Genomic DNA, 27,407 nt, shown 5'->3' with positions numbered 1-27,407 from the left:
ATAGAGACCAGCGCTGTTCACAGTACTCCAAGTGTGGTCTAACCAAGGTTCGATACAAGTTTAACACAAACTTTTTAATTCTATCCCTCTAGAAATGAACCCCAGTGCTTGGTTTGCATTTTTAATAGCCTTATTAACCTGCGTCGCTTTTAGTGATTTGTGTATCTGTACCCCTAGGTCCCTTTGCTGCTCTACCCCATTTAGACTCTTATTATCCAAGCAGTATGTGGCCTCCTTATTCTTCCTACCGCTTCTCACACTTATCTATATTGAAATTCATTTGCCAATTACACGCCCATTCTGCAAGTTTATTAATGTCTTCTTGCATTTTGATGCATTTTTCCTCAGTATTAACTACACCTCTGAATTTGGTGTCATCTGCAAATTTTGAAATTCTACTTCCGATTCCCGAGTCCAAATCGTTTATGTAAATAGTGAACAACAGTGGTCCCAGCATTGATCCTTGTAGAACACCACTTCCCACCTTTTGCCAGTCTGAGTAGCTACCCTTAACCCCATCTCTCTGTTTTCTGTTTTGTAGCCAACTTGCTATCCATTCTGCTACCTGTCCCCTGACTCCACATGCTCTGACTTTAGTCATGAGTCTACAATGCGGTACCTTATCGAAGGCCCTTTGAAAATCCAAATATATTACATCTACTGCATTACCTTTGTCTACTCTTTCTGTTACTTCTTCAAAGAATTCAATAAGGTTGGTCAAGTATGACTTTCCCTTCTCAAATCCGTGCTGACTACTCTTACTATATTTTCATTTTCTAGATGTCTTTCTATTACATCTTTGAGTAAGGATTCCATTATCTTTCCTACCACCGACATTAAGCTAATTGGTCTATCTGTTCTGTCTCCCTTTTTGAATATAGGAATCACATTAACTGTTTGTCAGTCCTCTGGCACTATTCCCTTTTCTAATGAATTTTTATATATATGTAATAGTGCCTCTGCTATCTCTTCCCTAACTTCTTTTAATATGCGCGGATGCAATCCATTTGGACCAGGGGTTTTATCCTCTCTTAAGTTTGATTAGTTTAACAATTATCTCCCACCTTTCTATCTTAAATATCTTTATCTTTTTTGATCTCTTCTTCTAACGTGATGCCCACCATGTTAGTTTCCGTGGTAAATACTGAAGCAAAGTAATTATTTAATATTTCTGCCATTTAGCTGTCATTACCTGTGAGTTTATTGTGTGTATCCCTTAGTGGCCCTATCCCTATCCTGGTTTTTCTTTTGTCATTTATGTGTCTGTAGAATACTTTACTACTTCTTTTTATATTCCTTGATAATTTAATTTCGGAGTTCCTCTTTGCTTTCCTAATTGGTTTTTGACTTGTTTCCTAACTTCTTCGGATTCCTTTTAGTCATCCCAGTGGAAACAGTTTCTCCCTATCTACTTTATCAAAATCCTCATGATTTTGAACACCTCTATTAAATTTCCCCTAAACCTCCCCTGCTCTAAGGAGAACAATCCCAGCTACTCCAGTCTCTCCACATAACTGAATTCTCTTATCCCTGGTACCATTCCAGTAAATCTCCTCTCTAAGGCCTTGACATCCTTCCTAAAGTGTGGTGCTCAGAATTGGACACAATACTCCAACTGTAGACTAGCCAGTGATTTATGAAGGTTTAACATAACTTCCTTGCTTTTGTACTCAATGCTTCTGTTTATAAAGCCCGGGATCGATCCCATATGCTTTTTTAACAGCCTTCCCAATTTGTCCTGCTACCATCCAAGATTTGTGTACATACACCCCCAGGTCTCTCCGCGCTCCTGCACCCCCTTTAAAATTGCATCATTTTATTTATATTGCCTCTCCTCATTTTTCCTTCCAAAATGCATCATTTCACATTTCTCTGCATCAAACTGCAACTTCCATGTGTCTGTCTATGTCCTCCTGAAGTCTGCTACTATCCTCCTCACTGGATTTCCACTATTGTTTGTGTGCAAAAGTGCTACCTGATTTCACTCCTGAACAGCCTAGCTCTAATTTTAAGATTGTGCCCCCTTGTTCCGGATGCCCCCATCAGAGGAAATAGTTTCTCTGTATCTACCCTATTAAATCCTTTTAGCGTTTTAAATATCTCCATCAGATCACTTCTAATCTTCCAAACTTGAGGGAACACAAACAAAGTTGATCCAACCTGTCCTCATAATTTAACCCTTTAAGCCCCAGAGTCAGTCTAGTTACATAAACAATATGATGTAACGTAATGGAAGCGATTTAGCCAGGAGTCTCTTTCTCCCACACAACGATGGCTCTCTCCAATCACTCAGGTGAAACAGTCTCTAACCGCTGATCTTTCTTGGGCGCGCTCTAGGTGTCAAAGGCAGCAGCCGACCTGATGGCTTACTGTGACGCTCACCTCAGGGATGACCCACTCATCGCCCCACTGCCTGCCTCGGAGAACCCCTTCAGGGAGAAGAAGTTCTTCTGCGCCATCCTCTGACAACTCGCGGCGAAGAGGCAAGAAGCACCATGTCTGAACAGAAGACCACAGGCTTCGGGAGTGTCACTTGTGCATGCTGTAATTATTTCTAGGGGAATGAACAGTACTGAGTGTTTTACGTTGATCATAGTTTTGATGGCGCAGACTTGTGTCAGTTGCACAATCACAAAAGGATCTAACGGTAATTTAATTTTTTTTAAAGAAATATAGGTATTTAGATGACTTTTTCATGTTTTGTATGTTAAATATAAAATGTCAAAAGCACAATGGGCTGGTGGGAACAGGAGGGAGTGGCTTCGGAGGGATGATAAGTACAACCATTCTATTTTTAATGATTGTACATAGTGAAGACAGATTGACTCTACCTAGTCTGAACAGTATTGAATGTGCATGTAAAGAGACAAAGTATAGGTTAAGAAACATTTACTGTAAAACCAAACTACGGTTCAGGTACAAAAATATCTCGTTTTTATAGAAAACCATATTTTGCTCTCAAAAGATAAATCTAATGTATCCCAACTAATCTGACCAAGATCGTGAAATGCTTCCTTATCGAATATTACTACCGGAGTTAACATAATAATCAATGTATATATCAAATCAGTTCGGGTACGAATGCACGTCCAAAATCTTAGTTGTACTTTACATAGAATTACATTGAATTTTACTGCGCAGAAATAGGCCATTCAGCCCAAATGGTCCATGCCGGTGTTTATGCTTCACACGAGCCTCCTCCCACCCTACTTTATCTAACCTTATCAGCATATCCTTCTATTCCTTTCTCCCTCATGTACTTATCTAGCTTCCCCTTAAATGCATTATTGCTAGATGCCTCAACTACTCCTTGAGGTAGTGAGTTCCACATTCTCACCACTCTCTGGGTAAAGAAGTTTCTCCTGAATTCCCTAATTGAATTTATTAGTGACTATCTTATATTTATGGCCCCTAGTTTTGGTCTCCTCAAGTGGAAACATCTTCTCTACAACTACCCTATCAAACCCCTTCATAATTTAAAGACCTCTATCAGGTCAACCCTCAGCCTTCTCTTTTCTAGAGATAAGAGCTCCAGCTTGTTCAAGTCTGCAAGCTCTTTAAGTACAACCAACAGGAAAGACTGAAGAATGTTACGAATTGTCTGAAGCAGAGATCGAGCTCGGACAAGGCTCCTCACTGAACAGGATGGGAGCTTGCTGTTGGGAGAGGTTGATGTGATTGCGTATTGTGAGGATTCGTGTCACGTTGGGATGTCACAGGGCCACAGAGTTCAGTAAATCTGCAATCATTGGGTTAGTCCGATCGGATCAATGTTATTTTGGAGAGATGATTTCTGATGATTTCTACCCAGTGCTTTAAGGTATTGTATCTGTGATGGGTGCACAGTGGGAGCCTTGTGATACAGAATTTAAAGCTTGAAAGCTCAGGAATGCTGAAGTCAAGAGTCAGTTATCAAGGTTTTCATCAATTATAGAATAAGTTCTGCTTTCCACAGTTACTGAGTATTATATCATTCACATATATAACAAATAACAAGAGAATTTCATTTGAATTATTGTTGACCAGTTTTTAATGGGGGGGGGGTTCTCGTCAGAGGAGAGAAACTGCCATCTTGAGAACACTCAAATCAAATGGAACATGCTGCATGTGAGCGAGGAATGCAGAATCAAAATTTCACAGAAAACGCGTGACTCAAGTACAGAAAAATGCGTGGCTGATGTACGGAAAAATGAGCAAATGCTGTACGGAAAAATGCGCACCCACTGTACGGAAAAATGCACAACCACTGTACGGAAAAATGCACAACCACTGTACGGAAAAATGCGAGACTACTTTATGGAAAATGTGAGACTACCCCGTATGGAAAAGTGCGAGACTACGGTACATGCTGAAACTGTTCAGTGCTCCGGTCAGGGTACCACAACATGAGGAGGTCATTCAGGCATTCAAGGCAGTGCAGAGGGAAGTAACAAAGCTGATCCTTGGTGTTCAAGATAAACACAGATGGCGGAGACCATTGGGCCCATCTTCAATGAGGAAAATACTTGTCCCATCACGTTCACTAACTATCTTGAATGAGTCTTAACACCGAGCCATGTAAGGAGACAATTGGACAGGTGACCAAAATCCTGGTCAAAGAAGTAGGTTTTAAGGAGCGTCTTAAAGGAGGAGAGAAAGGTTTAGGGAGGGAATTCCAGAGCTTAGGGCCTAGGCAGCTGAAGGCACAGCCGCCAATAGCGGGGGATGGACAAGAGGTCAGAATTGGAGGAGAGCAGAGATCTTGGAGGGTTGTAGGGCTAGAAGAGGTCACAGAGATAGGGAAGGGTGAGGCCATGGAGGGAACTGAACTCAAGGAAGAGAATTTTAAATTCAGGGTTGTGAAGAGCAAGCTTAGGACAAAATGCTAGGAAGTGTTTCTTTACATGGAGGGTGATCCACAGCTGGATGGTTTGAGGTCAGGATGCCAGACTCATCTAAGAAACAGCTGGATGCTGTAATAGGGTGATAGATGGGCTAGATTCTGCAAGCGGCAAATCTAATGGGCCGTGAGGCCTTCTTCAACCAAACTGACCTTGTGAAGTCCTTTTCATCTAAAATGAATAGGAATACATCAAACGTATGATAATAGCCCGAAAAGCACATCTTTCAGTTCTTTATCACAATCGCACTATGTATCTGAATGTCAAATATAAATTGATTAAAAATGTATTTCAATGTTGAACTTTTGATGTGGTGATCATGCACTCCAGGATCTCATGTCTCCAATCCCAGTGCTCAGTGAGTCTCGCATTATACAAAATCAATCGGCACTGGGTCACCCTCCCTTTGATATATTTCAGCTTTGTTTCACGCTGTTTCTTTGAACTCTTTTTTAAATGGTTTTGAAGATCTGCTTAAAAAAGAACTGTGGCTTGCCGATTTGGTGCCTGCTCCCATTACAACAGGGAGATATCTGTACAGTTATCAGTGTCTCTTGGCCACTTCTTGTTGCCATGTTGTTTAAAACTACAGGCAGCCAGGGAACGGAGAGCTTGGGGGTGAAAGTCCTCTTTTAATGAAAAACACAAAATGATGGCAATAGTGTTGCCAGCCTTAGTGTCAAGATAAGGGGTCGGCCATTTAGAACTGAGATGAGGATAAATTTCTTCATTCAAGGGGGTTGTGAATCTTTGGAATTCTCTACCCAGAGGGCTGTGGATGCTGAGTCATTGAGTATATTCAAGGCTGAGATAGATAGATTTTTGGACTCTAGAGGAATCAAGGGATAAGGGGATGGGACGGGAAAGTGGAGTTGAGGTCGAAGATCAGCCATGATCTTATTGAATGGCGGAGCAGGCTCGAGGGGCCGTATGGCCTACTCCTGCTCCTATTCATATGTTCTTAACCCGCCAGGAATGTCCTGGAATTTCCAGGAATTGAAGATTAATCTCCTTGACACTGCTGTGAGCAAAAACCCAAGGGAGAGAAAAAATCATAGGAGCTTTAAAAAAAAAATTCTGTCTATTCATTTTCTTTGAAAACTTTCATTTATTAGTTCTAAAAATATTGGAGATGGGGGAAAGAAAATCGTTTAACCGGGGGGGGGGGGGGGGGGGGTATTGGAGGCGGGAGGTCATGTGATGAAACTTCCAGGAATACATCCAACCAGAGTTGGCAATCCCAGGTGGCAATGCAGCCTTCAAATATGCCAGTTCTGAAAACTGTTGGTGGGTCGTTGGTTATAGAGAAAAATTTATTGTTCTCCTGTTTCTTCATTAAACGTGGAACCACTTGAGTAAAACTACTCACATTATGACTTTATGGATGGGGAGTGCTGCCCTCTGTCCATTGTCCTCCACTCTGGATCAAGACATCACGATCACAAGATACTTACAGATAAGGAAGGCCAGTCGGCCCATCTTCATCCATCTGTTCTCCCATTGCTCCATCTGTCATAGAGTCATAGAGTTATACAGCACGGATAGAGGCCCTTCGGCCCATCGTGTCCGCGCCGGCCATCAAGCCCAGTCTAATCTAATCCCATATTCCAGCATTTGGTCCGTAGCCTTGTATGCTATGGCATTTCAAGTGCTCATCCAAATGTTTCTTGAATGTTGTGAGGGTTCCTGCCTCCACAACCCTCTCAGGCAGTGAGTTCCAGACTCCAACCACCCTCTGGGTGAAAAAGTTCTTTCTCAAATCCCCTCTAAACCTCCTGCCTTTTACCTTGAATCTATGCCCCCTTGTTATAGAACCCTCAACGAAGGGAAAAAGCTCCTTAGTATCCATCCTATCTATGCCCCTCATTGGTACTTAAATAATTACAGGGTCTTCTCTCGACCCGGAATCCATTCCAAGTCTTGATCACTCTCTGCGTAAAGAGGAATTTCTAGATATTAGTCCTAAAATTTACTTCTTTGAATCTGTCCTCCCTTGTCCTACTCCCTCAGTTTAAAGAACTACCTTTTCCATTCCCTTAACTATCATATCTCTATAGGATCACCTCCCATGCACCTCCTGACCAGGCTGATTGGCCTAAGTTCTCCGGTGTTTCCTCGTATCTCAGACCCTGGAGATCAGCCTTGTAGCTCCTCTCTGTTCTGCCTCCAGCCTTTGAATGTCCCCATTGTTTCTCAGCAGCCAGAACTGGACATGGTGCCCAAGCTGCGGTCTGACCAGAGCATTGTACAATTTCATCGCAATTTCCTCTTGTATTCTACTGTTTCAGAAAGGAAGAGGTTTATGCGAAATGTCTGGTCCCAATCTACTTCTAACCAGAAGTTTTAAAAACACGGAACCACAGTAATGAGAAGTGACTGAGACTCTCCTCAAATTTCTCCCTTTTTAACATTCTCTCTCTCTAACATTCAGGATTATGTGACAATACTGTGGAGTATTCTTAACCTTTATTTGACTTCAAAACATCGTGGCACCAAAAATTCTATCATTTGCATTTCAACGCACAAGTCTCGCGTTCACTATATGATGTGTCATTTCCACTTTTTTTTAAAAAAGGGAACATTATTCTGTGGAAAACACGTTTGTTTTCCTTTGCCATTTTTCTCATCCCTCCTGAAGACTGACTCCCTCCCGGGGATACGGTAGCTGTCTGGTACACTGCTCCTTGTGATAGGCCTGTCGGTGAGTGCCGGCAGGATATTTGACCAAGCCCCATCCTGGCCTCACCCAACCTCCACAACACACACCTGCGCTTTCAGCAGGGGGGATGGTTAGACAGTGATTGCCAGTCAGCAGTCACGCCCAATTTCCCCATCCCTAAAGCATAGCTGGTAAGGCCAATTGTGACATTCCTACTGGGACTCGGTGATGAAGAAACCCTCCCTTTCCTGACGGGTAGAAATCCCTCTAGAAATCCGTCTAGTAGCGAATCGCCAGACCGTTTTACACCCTGCCCCACTTTCTTCTCCATTGGCAGCGGATTCTCTATCACCTGTTTTGCATTACCTCCGGAGAGGGATTTATACCCCGACGTCTGTTTACTTGATGGAAAAGCCATCTCACGGAGACCTCCCAGCCGCAGGTCACCCACTAGGATAATCTTTCATCCTCAGTCAGCAGGCACTGACTGGAGTGAGTTTCAACATCCTTTCCAGTCTTAGATAGTCAGTTCTAGTACTGGAATCCAACGGGAAACCTCCAAACCATTCAGGGAAGGCTGTGGGTTGTGTGCAGCTGCACAGCCAGTTCACCAGCAGCCGTTGGGAGTTGAATAAGTCGGGATGCCTACTCAGCAGCTTAGAGGCCTAATATCATTTTGAATTAGTCTTTATCAGTATTTGGGGGTAAAATATCTTTAATCTAAAGTAAATCCACTCCCTGTACCGCGTATCCTAACTCGCACCAAGTCCCATTCACCCATCACCCCTGTACTCGCTAACTTACATTGGCTCCTGGTCTGGCAACACCTCGATTGTTTTCAAATCTCTCCATGGCCTCGTCCCTCCCTCTCCCTGTAACCTCCTCCAGCTCTACAACCCTCGGAGATCTCTGCGCTCCTTCAATTCTGGTCTCTTGCCCAGCCCCGATTTTCATCGCTCCACCATTGGCGGCTCAGCCTTCAGCTGCCTAGGCCCCAAGCTCGGGAAATACCTCCTTCAATCTCTCCACCTTTTTCTCCTCCTTTAAGCCCCTCCTTAAAACCTACCTCTTTGACCAAGCTTTTGGTCCCAATATCTCATGTGGTTCGGTGTGACACTTGTGAAGCACCTTTTACCATGTCAAAGGCGCTATATAAATGCAAGTTGTTGTTGTACCAGAACAGGCCTGCATTCAACCTGTGCTGTGTTGGCAAATCTCAAGCAGGATGGCACTGAGGAGGGCCTCCTTGGTCTAGTCACAGGAACATTGGGCTAGATTCCCTCTATCCAGTGACCCCTGCTGCAGTAGTGTTTTTAATAGTCATTCTCGAGATGTGGGCATCACTGGCAAGGCCGGCATTTATTGTCCATCCCTTGTTGCCCCAAGAGAAGGTGGTGGTGGTGGGCTGCCTTCTTGAACCGCTGCAGTCCCTATGTGAAGGTACTCCCATAGTGCTGTTAGGTCGGGAGCTTCAGGATTCTGACCCAGCAACAATGAAGGAACAGTGATATATGTCCGAGTCATTATTGTGTGCGTGACTTGGAGAGGAACTTGGAGATGATGGTGTTCCCATTACCTGCCCTTGTCCTTCTAGGGATGGAGGTCGTGGGTTTGGGAGGAGCTGCCGAAGAAGCCTTGGCAGGAGTCGATGTTATTTAGGTATGGATGTGGGGCAAGGACAGAATTGAGCCAGACTGTAACAGTCCCCATAGTTAAGTAGTCTGTTAGCAGAATCCAAGGTCACATGCGAAGAGTGGCCATTTGTACAGGGAACTTGGAGCAATGCCATTTCCTGTGAAAACGTAACCTGTGATTTGCTGCAGGAAAGAGGGGAAAGGGAGAAAATTCAAGGAAATATTGAGGGGGCAAAAGTTTCCTATGGTTTGTAACGGTGCGCAGAAATCTGTATGAGAGATGTGTTGACATTGTGTATTCTGAGAGCTCTATTGGGAGCGCTAACATTTTGTAGGACATGTCCAGAGTAATGGTCAAGTTTTGTTCATACCCTGGTCCTTTACGCTACCGTTTATTGTATTTTCTGGGAGAAATGCGCAAAAAGAGTTTTACCTTTTAATCTTTGCTTAACATACACTCACATTAGGCGCAGGGTAAAACGCACTATGTTGTTGTAAGATAACTACGTAGCACTTAGGCTCAACTTGTTATGTTTCACACTGAACTATGAGAAAATAGATTAGAAAATCAGGTCCAAACCTAAGTTTGTTATATTGTGACTAACTTAAGCAAATTGGTTGGTGCTTTGGTTCATTTTCTGCTTGGTGACTAGTAAGGATCATGAAACTATTAAAGAGATGTTTGATTATCAACCACTTTTGTGACTTTTTTTTAACCCCCCATGAAAGAAAGACTTGCATTTATATAGCACCTTTCACGATCTCCTTCACATCCCAAAGCGTGATGTTGGTTGAGGGATATTGGCCAGGGCACAGGGAGAACTCCCCTGCACTTCTTCAAAATAGTGCCGTAGGAGTTTTTACAACAACAACTTGCATTTATATAACAGTAAAATGTTCCAAGGCGCTTCACAAGAGCGTAATAAGACAAAATTTGACACCGAGCCACGTAAGGAGATATTAGGACAGGTGACCAAAAGTTGGTCAAAGAGGGAGGTTTTAAGGAGCGTCTTAAAGGAGGAGGAGAGAGGTAGCGAGATTTAGGGAGGGAATTCCAGAGCTTGGGGCCTAGGCAGCTGAAGGCACGACTATCAATGGTGCAGCGGTGAAAATCGGGGATGGTGGGAGGCTGGCCAAGAAAGCATTGGAATAGTCAAGTCTAAAGGTAACAAAGGCATGGATGAGGATTTCAGCAGCAGATGAGCTGAAGCACAGGTGGAGAGGGGCAACGTTACAGAAGTGGAAGTAGGTGGTTATAGTGATAGAGAGGAAATGGTGTCGGAAGCTAATTTAATTGGATAGCTGTTTCAAGAACCGGCATAGTCACGATGGGTCGAATGGCCTCCTTCTGTGCTGTATCATTCTCTGATTCCAGGAAGCTTATCTCAGGGTCAAGTAGGACACCAAAGTTACGAACCATCTGGTTCAGCCTCAGACGCAGGCCAGGGAGAGGGATGGAGCCGGTGGCCGGGACCGAAGACAATGGCTTCGGTCTTCCTTATGTTTAGTTGGAGATTTCTGCTCATCCGGTACTGGATGTCAGACAAGCAGTGGAGGAGTTGAGGGAGGTGGTGGCGATGTAGAGCAGGGTGTCGTCAGCGTACGTGTAGAACCTGACGTAATTTCAGATGATGTCGCCAAGGGGCAGCGTGTAGATGAGAAATAGGAGGGGGCCAAGGATAGATCCTGGGGGGACTCCAGAAGTAACGGTGTGGGAGTGGGAAGAGAAGCCATTGCAGGTGATTCTTTGGTTACGACTGGAAAGATAAGAATGGAACCAGACGAGGGTAGTCCCACCCAGCTGGATGACGGAGAGGCGTTGGAGGAGGATGGTGTGGTCAACCGAGTCAAAGGCTGCAGACAGGTCGAGAAGGATGAGGAGAGATAGTTTGCCACGGTCACAGTCACACAGGCTGTCAACTGTGACAGTGGCAGAAACCTGATTTGAGACCCGATAGGGCCTTGGTGGAACGTCTCATCCGAAAGGCAGTACCCCCTCAGTACTGACCCTCCGATAAGTGCAGCGCTCCCTCAGCACTGACCCTCCGACAGTGCAGCACTCCCTCAGCACTGACCCTCCGACAGTGCAGCACTCCCTCAGCACTGACCCTCCGACAGTGCAGCACTCCCTCAGTACTGACCCTCCGACAGTGCAGCGCTCCCTCAGCACTGACCCTCCGACAGTGCAGCACTCCCTCAGCACTGACCCTCCGACAGTGCAGCACTCCCTCAGCACTGACCCTCCGACAGTGCAGCACTCCCTCAGTACTGACCCTCCGACAGTGCAGCGCTCCCTCAGTACTGCACTGGGAGTGTCAGCCTGGATTACGTGCTCTGGAGTGGGACTCAAACCCATGACCTCCTGACTCGAAGGCAAGTGTACTACCCGCTGAGCAGCGGCTGACAAGTAGGTTCCTCTTTAAACTCCTAGACCTACCCTCCAGGTAACTCCCACATTTGAACAAGACCTCCTCGCCCCTGGTGCGTCCTTATAGAGCTGCGCCCGATGTACTGACGCCTGACACGTGACTGCATAACCAGCACGTTCCTGAACGTGCGGACTACAACTCCCAGAGTGCACCGCGCAAACCACGGCTGCGCAGAGCGGGCGGTAGGTTGGCCCTCGGTGCGCCGCGGTGAAAAGAGGCGGCGACGATTGGCGCCGTCGGCCGTTAACCGGCAGGTGAACCTGTTCGAAGCGGCGCTTTCGTGACAATCAATGCGGAGCGTGGCTGTGCTGGCGGCGGCCTGCTTTTGTGTCATCGCCATTATTGTTAATTTCGGTCTGCGGCCTGCCTGCAGCCTCGGTCGACTCGTCCACTTCGGAGGTAATGGTGAATTTAACCGTCAATTAACCGCCTCGCTCGCCGCGTCGGGCTCGGTGACGTCACCTCGGACGCCCCTCCCCTATCTGCCGTCATACTGCGCTTGCGCGGTACCTTCGTGCTCATTGACGTCACTGCGGATGCTCCTAGCTCCTATTGTACTGCGCGTGCGCGGTACTTGTGCTTAACTCCTTGGAACAAACTTAAATTTGTACAGCGCTTTCTATCTCCCAAAGCACATGGTTACTTGGCCTGAAGCTGCTCAGTCGTATCCCAATGATGATCATTGTTCATTTGCTTTAAAACAAACTGTTTAATTAAATAGATAGATAGTCTGGGTCACTGCTGTGCAGTTATTTTGATTTTCATAATGACAACACGTTCTGCCATGCAATTTTTTCATTGAAGTAATGATGTGGAGATGCCGGTGATGGACTGGGGTTGACAATTGTAAACAATTTTACAACACCAAGTTATAGTCCAGCAATTTTATTTTAAATTCACAAGCTTTCGGAGGCTTCCCCCTTCGTCAGGTGAACGATGTCATTGAAGTAGACATGGCATTATAAACTAAGGCATAGAGTACAAAAGCAAGGAAGTTATGCTAAACCTTTATAAAACACTGGTTAGGCTGGAGTATTGTATCCATTTCTGGGCACCACACTTTAGGAAGGATGTCAAGGCCTTGGAGAGGGTGCAGATGAGATTTACTAGAATGGTACCAGGGATGTGGGACTTCAATTACGTGGAGAGAAGCTGGGGCTGTTCTCCTTAGAGCAGAGAAGGTTAAAGAGAGATTTAATAGAGGTGTACAAAATCATGAAGGGTTTTGATGGAGTAAATCAAAAAGGAGTAAATAAGGGGAAACTCCACTGGCAGGAGGGTCGGTAACCAGAATACACAGACTTAAGGTAATTGGCAAATGAACGGAGATGACATGAGGATGTTTTTCTTTACGCAGCGAGTTGTTATGATCTGAAATGCACTGCCTGAAAGGGTGGTGAAAGCAGATTCAGTAATAAGGAATTGGATAAATACTTGAAGGGGAAAAATTTGCAGGGCTGTGGGGAAAGAATGGTGGAGACGGATTCAATCGTGACTTTCAAAAGGGAATTGGATAAGTACTTGAAGGAAAAAATTTGCAGGGCTACAGGGAAAGGGCGGGGGAGTGGGACTAGCTGGATTGATCTTGCAGAGAGCTGGCACAGGCTCGATGGGCCGAATGGCCTCCTGTGCTGTAACCATTCTATGATTCTAAGAGCAAGGAAGTGGGACGAATTGGATAGCCCTTTCAAAGAGCCAGCACAGGCATGATGAGCCGAATGGTCTCCAGTGCTGTATCATTCTATGATTCTATGAATCGAAAGTGGTGGAATAGGTAGAAAGTGCTCGTGAGTGACTCATTTGTGTTTATTAATAGAAGATTCCTGACCATAAAAGTTTTAGCCTTGGCTCAGTGGGTAGCACTCTTGCCTCTGAGTCAGGTGGTTGTGGGTTCAAGTCCCTCTTCTAGGCTGACACTCCTGGTGCAGTACTGAGGGAGAGCTGCACTGCCAGAGGTGCCGTCTTTCGACTGAGACGTTAAACCGAGGCCCTGTCTGCCTTCTCAGTTGGATGTAAAAGTTCCAACATTGAAGAAGAGCAGGGGAGTTCTCTCCGGTGTCCTGGCCAATATTTATCCCTCAACCAACAACCTAAAAACAGATTATCTGGTCATTATCTCATTGCTGTTTGTGGGACTTTGCTTTGCGCAAATTGGCTGCCGTGTTTCCTAGATTACAACAGTGACTACACTTCAAATGTACTTAATTGGCTATAAGAACACAAGAAATAGGAGCAGGAGTAGGCCATATAGCCCCTCGAGCCTGCTCCGCCATTCAGTAAGATCGTGGCTGATCTTCGACCTCAACTCCACTTGCCCGCTCGATCCCCATATCCCTTGATTCCCCTAGAATCCAAAAATCTATCCATCTCAGCCTTGAATATATTCAATGACTCAGCATCCACAGCCCTCTGGGGTAGAGACTTCCAAAGATTCACAACCCTCTGCGTGAAGAAATTCCTCCTCATCTTAGTCTTGAATGGCCGACCCCTTATCCTGAGACTATGCCCCCTATTTCTAGATTCTCTAGCCAGGGGAAGCAATCTTTCAGCCTCTATCCTGTCAAGCCCCCCTCATAATTTTATATGTTTCAATGAGATCATCTCTCATTCTTCTCAACTCCAGAGAGTATAGGCCCATTCTACTCAACCTCTCTTCATAGGACAACCCTCTCATCCTAGGAATTAATCTAGTGAACCTTTGTTGCACCGCCTCCAAGGCAAGTATATCTTTCCTTAGATAAGGAGACCAAAACTGTACGCAGTACTCCAGGTGAGGTCTCACTAAAGCCCTGTACAACTGTAGTAAGACTTCCTTACTCTTGCACTCCAACCCCCTTGCAATAAAAGCCAACATGCCATTTGCTTTCCTAATTGCCTGCTGTATCTGCATACTAACCTTTTGTGTTTCTTATACGAGGACACCCAAGTCTCTCTGGACACCAACATTTAATAGCTTGTCACCATTTAAAAAATATTCTGTTTTTCTATTCTTCCTACCAAAGTGAACAACCTCACATTTCCACACATTATACTCCATCTGCCACCTTCTTGCCCACTTACCTAACCTGTCGATATCCCTTTGCAGACTCTCTGTGTCCTCCTCACATCTTACTTTCCCACCTAGCTTTGTATCGTCAGCAAACTTGGATACATAATTTGTATGTATACAAGTGCTATAAAGCACTTTAGGACATCCTGAGGTCCTGAACGGTGATATATAAATGCAAGTCTTTCTTTTCTTTTACTTGGATGTGATTTGTGGAATTGTACCGCTGCTCAAGTCACTGCCCTCAGGAGAGGAGGGAAGAAATAGGAGAATGTCAGGAGTGGGGGAGGTTGTAGAGAGCTTTCATCTGAAAGAAAGCTATCCATGTCTCCCATCCTGTGAGTGAGTTGTCACAAGTGCTTCAGTGTCTGGGACTCTCCCAGAACATTGAGATATTCTGTTCTGCTTGTTCCATGGGACACATGAATTCTATAAAGCTCTGCCTGCTTGACAGCCAAATATTAAGTGATGAACAAGAGACTAGAGTAGATTTGGCTATGTATTTTTAGCATTGACTGTGACGTGTACTACTTAAACCCTCATGCACAGCAGAAATCTTACTGTGACAAATGTTGAAATGAATAATCCTATTGCTTTTAAACTGTACGGCCTAGACTTTCAATCCTACTTGATTAGGGCTCATCCAGACTGTGATCATCTGAACAGGCCCTGGTGCTGAGCAAAAATATTTGGAGCCTCCCCCGCTCTTTCCATCAGGAGAACTTCAGACACCTGGCAGTCCTCGCATCCAGGGTTCAAAGCTCACAAATTGCAGGAAGTACACTAGAGACATATTTCCCTGATTTGTCATACATGCATCCGGCGCCCATTGAGGAATGGGGGAATGCTGCAGGGGAGCAAGAATGAGGTGGAGCAAATCCTCTCTGCCCCAGGTCTGCGGAAAAATCATCTGGGGGCGGGCAGAGAGTCCAAGCCCACCTTGTATCTCCAACAAGATCTTTCACACAAAATCACTCACTTGGTAGTTGGGCATTAGACTGCTCCATTTTGCATTGTTTGTTGGGACATCTAGTTTGAGCGTCGCTCCTTTAATGACAGCCTTTGCCTCCTTCACGTTTCTAGTCGTCAGGTGCTGCCCAGTACTAGGGAAGTACAGACAGCATGGCTCAGAATTAAGACTGGCCCTCTACACTGACAGTATTTATTAATAAAAGAAAGAACTTGCATTTATATCATGCCTTTCACGACCTCAGGACGTCCCAAAATGCTGTACTGCCAGTGAAGTACTTCTGAAGTGTAGTCACTGTTGTAATGTAGGAAACGTGGCAGCCAATTTGCGCACAGCAAGCTCCCACAAACAGCAATGTGACACATAAGAAAAATAAGAAATATGAACAGAAGTAGGTCATACGGCCCCTCGAGCCTGCTCCGCCATTCATTAAGATCATGGCTAATACTCGACCTCAACTCCACTTTCCTGCCTGATCCCCATATTCCTTGATTCCCAAGAGTCTAAACATCTATCGCTCTCAGTCTTGAATATACTCAATGACTGGGCACCAACAGCACTCTGGGGTAGAGAATTCCAAAGATTCACAATATGACCAGATAATCTGTTTTAGTGATATTGGTTGAGGGATAAATATTGGTCAGGACACCGGGGAAAACTCCCCTGCTCTTCTTTGATATTGTGACATGAGATCGTCTATGTCCACCCGAAAGGTTTAATATCCCATCCGAAGGACGGCACCTCTGACAGTGCAGCACACCCTCAGTACTAGATTACATGCTCGAGTCTCTGGAGTGGGACTTGAACCCACAACTTACTGGCTCAGTGACAGCACTAAATATTTGACATGATTTTAATTCCAGTTGTAAGCCTGCATCTCACTGGTGAGAAAGTCTAACTTTATTCAAACAGAACACAATTCAAAAAGATAATAAAATACTTCCACATGTACTATTTAGAGTATGCCATAACTCTTTAATTTTATTTTTAAAAATTCAAATTGCAATGCATCAAGTAGGTGATTTGGAGAGGTAGTGATACTAGCAGAGGTGGGAAGAGGATAAAGAATCATTTTTATTCTATCATCTTGTTTTTTTTTACTTTATTCATCTTTTTCTTTCTCTTTATACAGTCATTAGAGAGTGAGGAAGAGTTGAACAACTTCCCTGTGGTGTTCAAATTGTGTGCAGAACTGCTGATACCAATAAAGTTCAAGGAATGCTAACCACTTGGAGATGGAGAGATTGAGGAGAGGGAGAAAGAGTAAAAGAGAAGATAAATGGAGGAGAAGTGGAAGAGTGAATGAGGAGAGAGAAAGTATTACAAGCCAGTTAGTTCCATTTACCACCTGTTTCAGGTGATTAAGAAATGCTGCAGAAGTATTGGGATATAAATTAAATCTTAATAATATGTTTAAGGGGGAAGCTAGATAAGCACATGAGGGAGAAAGGAATAGAAGGATATGGTGATAGGATAAGATGAAGTAGGGAGGGAGAAGGCTCATGTGGAGCATAAACACCAGCATGGACCAGTTGAGCCGAATGGCCTGTTTCTGTGCTGTAAATTCTATGCAATTTTATGTAAGCCATGAGCCTCCATAACTCCTCTGACTATAAAGGATAACTTTCCCTTTTCAGCACAGCAGTGCAGCAAGTTGCAGTCCAAACCTACCTTTGTCCCAGAACGATGAGACACTGGTTCATACCTATGGCTATTTGTACTGAGTTCCCAATCTCGGCTGTGGCGCCAGGTGAGGAACAGGCAAAAAGGGAAAACTGGAGCAAATCGCACTGGGCTGCCCTTGCCCACTTACTGGTTTCAGAACAACAAGTCCACTCAGCCAGGGATGGTGCATGGCATAGAAAGACTCGAGGGAGGGGAAGGGAAGAAAATACTGTAAAAGAGGGCAAGTGACCTCCTTTACTTGGAAAAATAGAAACACTCTTTCCGAACAAAAAAGCTACATGATTCATTGCCTGGATAAGGAGAGATATGGTTCAGCATTTCTTTTAAAGTGGGTAAATTATCTAGACAGCTAACAACGCGAATCCATTGAGTGTTTTGTCACACTAATATAGAATCATACAGCACAGAAGGAGGCCATTTGGCCCATCGTGCCCATGCCGGCTCTTTGAAAGTGCTATCCAATTAGTCCCACTCCCTTGGTCTTTCTCCATAACCCTGCAAATGTTTCCTTTTTAAGTATTTATCCGATTCCTTTTTGAAAGTTACTATTGAATCTGCTTCCACTGCCCTTTCAGGAAGTGCATTCCAGATCATAACAACTCGCTGTGTTTAAAAAAAAATTCTCCTCATCTCCCCTCTGACTTTTTTGCCAATTATCTAAAATCTTTGTCCTCTGGTTGCTGACCCTCCTGCCAGTGGAAGCTGTTTCTCCCTATCTATTAAAACCCCTCATGATTTTGAACACCTTTATTAAATCCCCCCTTAACCTTCTCTGCTCTAAGGAGAACAATCTCAGCTTCTCTAGTCAATTGAATGTTTTACCGAGGCCTCTTTTATTTCCCCTACCGAGATCTACAATGAGGAGCTTGGAGATTTAAGTAAAAGATTTTCTAAATGTTTATGCTAATAGAGAATTAAATTCTGCAAACTCTGTTTAACAAAAGACTGTGGGGTAATTAGCCTCCTAAATGACAAATTGTACAATTGGCTTTGCTGGACTACAGCCTCACTATAATACCATCTTTTATTACATCTGAAAATGGAAATGGACAACACTGTGTCGCTTAGCAACTATGGGAGGGGAAGGCCTAATTCATCATTTAGAATATGGAATATAGAAATAGTGAGCTCTGCTTCAAGTGATAGATTTGACCACTTTCCCTAATGATGACTATATGACCAGTGCAGATGATGTGTATTGCACTACTTGAGCATCACAGGCACTTTAGACACACGCTATATCAGCTACCAAGCGTTTCCTCTCAATTTCATAGAATCATAGAATGATACAGCACTAACATTCTGAGCATTGCATTGGGGGGAAAATACCGAGCAGCTGATTAATCAGCCGGTAAACCCCGAAATATGAAATAATTTATATTAGGAGATATTATTATGTGTGCACACCTGTGGATTTCAGCAGTAATATAATCAACCTTGCATCCTCCATAAACTTGAGCTCATCCAAAACTCTGCTGCCCGAATGCTAACTGGCACCAAGTCCCGTTCAACCATCACCCCTGTGCTCGCTGACCTACATTAGCTCCTGGTCTGGCAAGCCTTGATTTTAAAATTCTCATCCTTGTGTTCAAATCCCTCCATGGCCTTGCCCCTCCCTATCCCTGTAACCTCCTCCAGCCCTACAACCCTCCGAGATCTCGTGCTCCTCCAATTCTGATCTCTTGCGCATCCCCGATTTTCATCGCTCCACCATCGGCAACCATGGCTTCAGCTGTCTAGGCTCTAAGCTCTAGAATTCCCTCCCTAAACCTCTCCACCTCTCTCTCCTCCTTTAAGACGCTCCTTAAAACCTACCTCTTTGACCAAGCTTTGGGTCACCTGTCCTAAAATCTCCTTATGTGGCTCGGTGTCAAATTATGTCTAATTATGCTCCTGTGAAATGCCTTGGGACAATATATAAATGCAAGTTGTTGTTCTTCTTGTTACGATGTGTGAGCCTGAGAATCAAGAGTTCTTTGATCTTTCACTGTAGTTCAGTACTTCCAGTGTGTAGTGAAGGACTTCAGTCAGTTCTATCCAAACATCAACACACAGCATAGTCTGGAGGAGTTCTGTGTGGTGTGTACTTTATACACAGGAAATATTACAGTAAGTTGTAGTATTCAAAGATTCTGCTGATTTAAGGCTGATACAGAAGGTTGTGGGTTTGAGTCCCACTCCAGAGACTTGAACACAAAATCCAGGCTGACACTCCCAGTGCAGTATTGAGGGAGTGCTGCATTGTCGGAGGTGCTAACTTTTGGATGAGACATTAAACCAAGGCCCCGTTTGCCCTCTCAGCTGGATGTAAAAGATCCCACTGCACTATCGGAAGAAGAGCAGGGGAGTTCTCCCCGGTGATCTGGGGCCACTACTTATCCCTCAACCAATATCACCAGAACAGATTATCTGGTCGTTATCACATTGCTGTTTGTGGGAGCTTGCTATACACAAATTGGCTGCAGCATTTCCTACATTACAACAGTGACTACATTTTAAAAGTACTTCATTGGCTGTAAAGCACTTTGGGACATCCTGAGGCTGTGAAAGGCACTATAGAAAAGCAAGTTCGTTCTTTCTTTCTTTTACTTTTCCTGAGAGTTGGCTTTCTTTTTCCAGAGTGGACAGCACATCAGTACGATATTGTGATTGGAATACTGTCAGCTCGACACAACCATGAATTGCGGAATGCACTGAGGAAAACTTGGCTGGGGCATACACAACAACTAAACCAGCGGTTAGTAACAGTTTATTCTGAGTGTTTAACTTTTCTTTTTGAAGTGCTTTGGGTTAAGGAAGTGGCTTAGAAGAGTGCATAATGGTGGTAGAAATGTTTCTTGCTTTATGCGAAAGATCCATGACTGTTGGTATCTTCTGCAGAGGAAATGTGAGAAGGTTTGGAATGTATAGGGCATCCTGTATAGAATCATAGATTCTTACAGCACAGCAGGAGACCGTTCGCCCCATTGTGCCTGTGCTGGCTCTTTGGAAGAGCTAGCCAATTAGTCTTGCTTCCCTACTCTTTCTCCATAGCCCTGCAATTTTCCCCCCTTCAAATATCTCCCTTTTGAAAGTTACAATTGAATCTGCTTCCTCCACCCTTTCAGGCAGTGCATTCCAGATCATCATAACTTGCTTCGTAAAAAGAAAATTCTTCCCATTTCCTCCCTGACTTTTTTGCCAATTACCTTAAATCTGTGTCCTCTGGTTACTGACCCTCCTGCCAATGGTAATATTTTACCCTATCAAAACCATTCATAATTTTGAACACCTCTATTGAATCTCTCATTAACCTTCTCTGCTCTAAGGAGAACAATCCCAGCTTCTGTTACTGAGTTTGTTGAAAGATGATTGCAAAGGATGTTACAGTGAGCAGAGGTAGAAATTCACGTTCATTATCTTATCCTTGTTTTTGTCAGTCTTGTGCTCATTGAGTTGTGGGTTCTTATTGTATGAGAATGGGACACTTTGCATTTTAAGCTCCCAGTATCAGAATCGAGCACTTCCAAGTCAGGTATAACACACCTAGATGCAGAATAAAGCTCTCTTTACCCTGCCCCAACAATGTACTTTAGTTCTGTTGTGCACCATCACTTCCCATACCAGCTATTCTGTGTCCCCTGAGTCAAATTACCAGTTAGTGCTATATTAGAGGCAAGACTGAATAGGCTGGAGCTCGAGAGGGTAGACGTATAGAAGATATTTCCACTTATGGGGGAGTCCAAAACCAGGGGCCATAAATATAAGATAGTCACTAATATATCCAATAGGGAATTCAGGAGAAACTTCTTCACCCGGAGAGTCGTTCGAATGTGGAACTCACAACCACAAGGAGTAGTTGAGGTGAATAGCATAGATATATTTAAGGGGAAGCTAGATAAACACATGAGGGAGAAAGGAATAGAAGGATATGCTGATAGGGTGAGATGAAGTAAAGTGGGAGGAGGCTTGTGTGGAACATAAACACCGGCGTAGACCAGTTGGGCTGAATGGCCTGTTTCTGTGCTGTAAAATTCTATGTAGTTTTATGGTATGGGCCTATGCATCCTGGGAACGGCATTAGAACAACTTATACTCATTACAGCCAGTAGATGGAGGAGACTTCTACTCCATTGTTCTGGGCTGAATTTGAACACAGGTCCTGGAGATGAAAGACTACTTCAATTTGCCTCAGTGCTTTCAACAAAGGTGTTTACATGTGTTGCTTTAATTTGCATAACGTGACCTCAATATTGTTCAGTATTCTGTCAGCACTTTCAATCGCATATTTTTACAAAAAGTATTTTCAAAAATGTTCTGTTATGTCCCTCGTGTCTGCATTAGTTAAAGTTTTACTGTCAATGGTTCTATCAATTCCCCCATCTTATCTCTGCAATTTCCTCCAGCCTTGCATTCCCTTTTGAACACTCTGTTTCTCTGACCAGGGTTTCTGTGCACCCCACCCACCCCTCCCCTCTCTTTGCCCCTACTATCAACTGCCTCGGTCTCGCTCTTTGCCTGACTTTCCAAGTCTTTAAAAACCCATTGCTTTTGCCCGAGCTTTAGCTCACCTTCCGAATCTCTCCGATCCTGGCTCAAAGTCCATTTTCCTTGTGTCTGTCTGTGAAGTACCTTGGGACGTTTGTGATGATAAAGGTGACTTGTTGATGGTTCAGTTGTGAGCTAAAAGGGATGTTGAACCTTTAAAATTGGTGGGAAGAGTGCATGTGTGCAGCGAGCTGTGTAAAGCTGGAGTGTCTGGATACTTTGCAAGGGTGTTAACATAATTAGTATGTAATTTAGGTGTCAGTCATGGCTCACTGGGTCGCACTCTCTCCTCTGAGTCAAAAGGTTGTGGGTTCAAGTCCAGAGACTTGAGGCATAATTCAGGCTGACACTCCAGTGCAGTACTGAGGGAGTGCTGCACTGTTGAAGGTGCCATCTTTCGGATAAGACATTAAACCGAGGCCCTGTCTGCCCTCTGAGGTGGATGTAAAAGATCCCATGGCACTATTTCGAAGAAGAGGAGGTGTCCTGACCAATATTTATCCCTCAACCAACACCTAAAAACAGATGATCTCGTCATTATCAGAGTGCTATTTTAGGATCTTGCTGTGTGCAAATTGGCTGCCGTGTTTCCTACATTACAACAGTGACTACACTTAAAAAAGTACTTCATTGGCTGTAAAGCGCTTTGGGACATCCTGAGGTCGTGAAAGGCGCAATAGAAATACAAGATCTATCTTTTCTCTTTTCTGTCTGATTTGGGTTTTTTTGTGTGTCTATGGCAGTGTCCTTGCAAAGTTTATAATTGGTACTTATGGCTGCGACATACCGGATGAGGACAGAGAGGACCCCTACTCCTGTCAGCTGCTCAACTTTACAGACCCAGGTAATTATTGACGAGCCGTTTCATGTATTTGACAAGTGAGAGGCTTCCAGTGGGGTGTAGGCTTCTCACACAGTGTTCCCCTTTAGCGATGGTCTCTGAGGGGAGTCAGGCTGCCTATTGACAGGCTGTGGCTGAGCCTAAACCTGGTCCAGTTGGACATAGAAAAGGCTGAAACCGCCAGGGATTTTGTGCTCTCATCCCATGATTCTATCTCCTTTCCCGGACTGTTCACTCAGGCTAAATCAGACTGTGTGCAGTCTCGCTGTCCTGTTCTACCTGTGCTACCCTCAGCTGGACAGAAGATCAGGCGGCTCTTTTACGGACTCCTTCCCTGACCAGTTTTCCCTCTGTTCACTGCACCCAGTTGATCTATCACAAAACATGGCTGGCCCAGCAGACCATTTTTAATGCTTACAAGAAAATAATCTATATTTATATATCCGGGATGAAGGAATTCAGTTATGTGGAGAGACTGGAGAAGCTAGGATTGTTCTCCTTAGAGCAGAGAAGGTTAAGGGGAGATTTAATAGAGGTGTTCAAAATCATGAAGGGTTTTGATAGAGTAAATAAGGAGAAACTGTTTCCAGTGGCAGAAGGGTTGGTAACCAGAGGACACAGATTCAAGGTAATTGGCAAAAGGACCAGAGGGGAGATGAGGAGAAATGTTTTTACACAACGAGTTGTTTTGATCTGGAATTTACTGCCTGCAAGGGCGGTGGAAGCAGATTCAATAATAACTTTCAAAAGGGAATTGGATAAATACTTAAAAAGGAAAAATTTGCAGGGGTATTGGGAAAGAGCAGGGAAGTGGGACTAATTGGATAGCTCTTTCAAAGAGCCGGCACAGACACGATGAGCTGAATGCCCCCCTTCTGTGCTGTATGATTCTATAATAAGCAATATGGTGTAATTAAATTATTTAAAATGAAGCTAATAGTTTAATGTCAAGCAGCATGTTCCCTGTGTAGTCAATATTGCACTACTGAGAACACTGATATGAGTTAAGAACCTGAATTTGATTCTGATTTCTGTATGAGTGTATCCATGTCTTCTGTCAGTTGTGGCTCAGTGGGTGGCACTCTTGCCTCTGAGTTAGAAGGTCATGGGTTCAAATCCCACTTCAGAGACTTGAGCACAAAATCTCAGCAGACACTCCCAGTGCAGTACTGAGGGAGTGCTGCACTGTTGGAGGTGCTGTCATTCAGATGAGACGTTAAACCGAGGCCCTGTCTGCCCTCTTAGGTGGATGCAAAAGATCCCATGGCACTATTTCAAAGAAGAGCAGGGGAGCTCTCCCCGGTGTCCTGGGGCAAATACTTATCCCTCAATCAACATCACTGAAAACAGATTATCTGGTCATTATCACATTGCTGTTTATGGGATCTTGCTGTGCGCAAATTGGCTGCTGTGTTTCCCACATTACAACAGTGACTACACTTCAAAAAGTACTTCATTGGCTGTAAAGCACTTTGGGACGACCTGAGGTTGTGAAAGGTGCTGTATAAATGCAAGTCTTTCTTTCTTTTCTTTCTTTCTGCAGTTATAGGACAGGAAGTTGAAGCAGTCAGTCTGTTTGGAAGTCCCACCTCGACATTGCTTGGTAGCAAGATTTCAAGGATTGACTTCCGAGTTCTCCACCCCATTGTTATTACAAGACTCGGTGTGTTCCATGATCCGAGAGAAGCAGGGTTTCATCAGAACCTCACCGTCCGTCTCTACCAAACCACACTGGAGGTAAATCCCACTGCATAGTCATGGCGTCCTATTTAACCTTGAGCTGAGCTTCCGATCCCATATCCTCTCCATCATCAAGACCACCTACTTCCACCTCTGTAACATCGCCCGTCTCTGCCCCTGCCTCAGCTCATCTGCTGCCGAAACCCTCATCCACGCTTTCGTTTCCTCCAGACTCCACTATTCCAATGCTCCCCTGGCCGGCCTCCCACTTTGCATCCTCTGTAAACTTGAGCTCATCCAAAACTCTGCTGCCCGTATCCTAACTCGTAACAAGTCCCGTTCATCCATCACCCCTGTGCTTGCTGATCTACATTGACTCCCGGTCAGCAACACCTCGATTTTAAAATTCTAATCCTTGTTTTCAAATCCATCCATGGCCTCGCCTCTCCCTATCTCTGTAATCTCCTTCAGCCCTACAACCCTCTGAGAACTCTGCATTCCTCCATTTCTGGCCTCTTGTGCGTTCCCAATTTCCTTCGTCCCTCCATTTGCAGCCATGCTTTCAGCTGTCTAGACCCTAAGCTCTGGAATTCCCTCCATGAACCTCTGCGCCTCTCTCTCCTCCTTTTAAGATGCTCCTTAAAACCTATCTCTGACCAAGCTTTTGGTCACATGTCCTAGTGACTCCTTATAATTCCAATATGAATGTTCTTAATGTAACCATGGTATTCATTTGGACCTGGGGCAAAAACACAATTGCAAGTCTCAAAATTGCTTTGTTTTTATTTATTCTCGGGGTGTGGATAACGCTGGCAAGGCCGGAATTTATTGCCCATCCCTGGTTGCCTTGAGAAGGTGGTGGTAGGTCTTCTCCTCAAACCGCAGTCCTTAAGTTAGCCAGTTGGTTAACCGGCAAACTGCACTCACTCAAGAAATGAGTTGTAGGAGGGAGCGTTGTGTAACAATTTGTTGAAACTACAGGTCCTTATTTCTAAACTCTTTGTTGAAGTTGGTGCTGTATCACCGTGTGAATGTTTTACCAGGAGGTGATTTCCAGCGCCCGCTTCAGTCCGCTCAGTTCTGGAGTACAAGTTAACCGACTGTGGTATAAACCAGTGGAAAGGTTCCTTTTACCTAAGGTATGAGTAAAGGTTTAAGGATATTTTGGTTTTTTTCTGTTTATATACTTTCCATGCTGAACAAGTTTTAGAAAATCCCACCCATATTACACGCTTCAATCCTTCAAAAGCAATTTGGGTGAAAGGCACCATGTAAATACAAGTCTTTCCTTATTATCTTCTGAGCATAACTATTATTTAACAATGGTGAGAGAGAGAAGCCAGGAAATTATAGACCTGTTAGTCTAACATCTGTTGTGAGGAAGTTATTGGAATCTATAATTAAGGACAGGGTGACTGAGCACTTAGAGAAATTTAAGCTGATTAGAGAGAACCAACATGGATTTGTAAAGGATACGCCATTGTCTAACGAACCTAATTGAATTTTTTGAGGAAGTAACCAAAGTAGTAGACAGGGGAATATCTATGGATATATTTTATATGGACTTCCAGAAGGCATTGGATAAGGTTATACATAAGAGACTGTTAGATAAAATTAAAGCTCATGGACTTGAAGGCAAATTATTGACCTAGTTAGGAGATTGGTTAGGCGGTAGAAGACAAAGTAGGGATAATGGGTATGTACTTGAATTGGAAGGAAGTGACTAGTGGTGTCCCACAAGGATCTATGCTGGGGCCTCAACTATTCACTATATTTATTAATGACTTAGATAACAGAATAGAGAGCCATATATCCCAAGTTTGCCGATGACACACAGATTGGCGGTATAGTAAGCAGTGTAGACGGGAGCATAAAATTAAAAAGAGACATTGATAGATTAAGTGAGTGGGCAAAACTGTGACAGACTGATTTCAACGCAGGTAAGTGTGAGGTCAACCATTTTGGACCAAAAAAGGATAGATCCGAGTATTTTTTAAATGGTGGAAAGCTAGGAACAGTGGAGGTCCAAAGAGATTTAGGGGTCCATGTACCCAGATCACTAAAATGTACAAAAAATAATCAAAAAAGCAAATGGAATGTTAGCCTTTATAACTAGAGGGCTAGAATATAAAAGGGAAGGAGTTTTGCTGCAGCTATACAAAGCCCTGGTTAGACCATATCTGCAGTACTTAGAAACAATATATTGACCTTGGAAGGAGTGCAGCGCAGATTCACCAGAATGTTATTAGGGCTCCAAGGGTTAAATTATGAGGAGAGATTACATAAACTAGGCTTGTATTCCCTGGACTATAGAAGGTTATGGGGTGATTTGATTGAGGTTTTTAGAATTTTGAAAGGAATTGATAGTGTAAATAGAGAGAAACTTTATCCACTGGTGCGGGAGTCTGGGACGAGTGGAGCATAACATTAAAATCAGAGCCAGGCCATTCAGGAGAGAAGTTAGGAAACATTTCTTCACACAAAGGGTGGTAGAAGTATGGAACTCTCTCCCACAAAACGCGGTAGATGCGAGCTCAATTAATAATTTTAAATCTGACATCGATATATTTTTGCCAACCAAGGGTATTAAGGGATATGGAGCCAAGGTGCATGGATGGAGTTGGGATACAGATCAGCCATGATCTCATTGAATGGCAGATCAGGCCTGTTCCTATGTTTTAATTGTTGACAGCATTCATGTGGTAAACCATGATAACGGCAAGTATGCAAATCTGCTGAATAAATGCTTGGGCCCCATTCCCTCATTGCCTGGTAAATAACTGCGCTCTTCATACTTGGCCAGTTGTGTATTGTGATGTAAACCTGCAGGACCAGTCCAGGCAGGGTACAAAGCTTCAGACCACAGAGATTAAATACTGTCCTCTCTTTGACAGGGCTTTGAAGGCACCATTGCTTGGGAGAGCCAAGACTCTGAGTATCTCATCACCGCAAACCTCACTGATGTCCTGTTCAATAGTGGAGGAGGTGTACTTAGGTTTTCTGCAGTAAGTCGATCCTCATCTTAAAGTATGATGTGGAGATGCCGGTGATGGAC

The 27,407-nt window shown here is 44.1% G+C and overlaps 2 protein-coding genes across 4 annotated transcripts in view; both read left to right on the top strand.

The window, feature by feature from the left end:
• Positions 1 to 5,956, top strand: part of LOC137321639 (guanine nucleotide-binding protein G(I)/G(S)/G(O) subunit gamma-4) — a 91,619-nt gene extending 85,663 nt beyond the window's left edge. Inside the window, exon 3 of the mRNA XM_067984125.1 lies at positions 2,338 to 5,956. Within this exon, the coding sequence (XP_067840226.1) occupies positions 2,338 to 2,466 (129 nt within the window). The 3' untranslated portion in view covers positions 2,467 to 5,956. The remainder of the gene's footprint in view (positions 1 to 2,337) is intronic.
• A 5,835-nt stretch (positions 5,957 to 11,791) lies between these two features.
• The window catches only part of b3galnt2 (beta-1,3-N-acetylgalactosaminyltransferase 2), a 44,958-nt gene continuing 29,342 nt past the window's right edge, over positions 11,792 to 27,407 (top strand). For 2 of the 3 annotated variants that reach the window (XM_067984133.1, XM_067984131.1), the window contains exons 1-6: positions 11,792 to 12,001; positions 19,924 to 20,041; positions 22,575 to 22,675; positions 24,216 to 24,409; positions 25,396 to 25,491; positions 27,247 to 27,357. In XM_067984133.1, the coding sequence (XP_067840234.1) occupies positions 11,893 to 12,001; positions 19,924 to 20,041; positions 22,575 to 22,675; positions 24,216 to 24,409; positions 25,396 to 25,491; positions 27,247 to 27,357 (729 nt within the window). In that variant the 5' untranslated portion in view covers positions 11,792 to 11,892. The remainder of the gene's footprint in view (positions 12,002 to 19,923; positions 20,042 to 22,574; positions 22,676 to 24,215; positions 24,410 to 25,395; positions 25,492 to 27,246; positions 27,358 to 27,407) is intronic. The other variant, XM_067984132.1, reaches the window with a different exon arrangement.

The sequence above is a fragment of the Heptranchias perlo genome, chromosome 5 (assembly GCF_035084215.1).
Source record: "Heptranchias perlo isolate sHepPer1 chromosome 5, sHepPer1.hap1, whole genome shotgun sequence".
Lineage (NCBI taxonomy): Eukaryota > Metazoa > Chordata > Chondrichthyes > Hexanchiformes > Hexanchidae > Heptranchias > Heptranchias perlo.
Note: the sequence above shows the minus strand (reverse complement) of the source record. Positions and strands in the feature narration are given on the sequence as shown.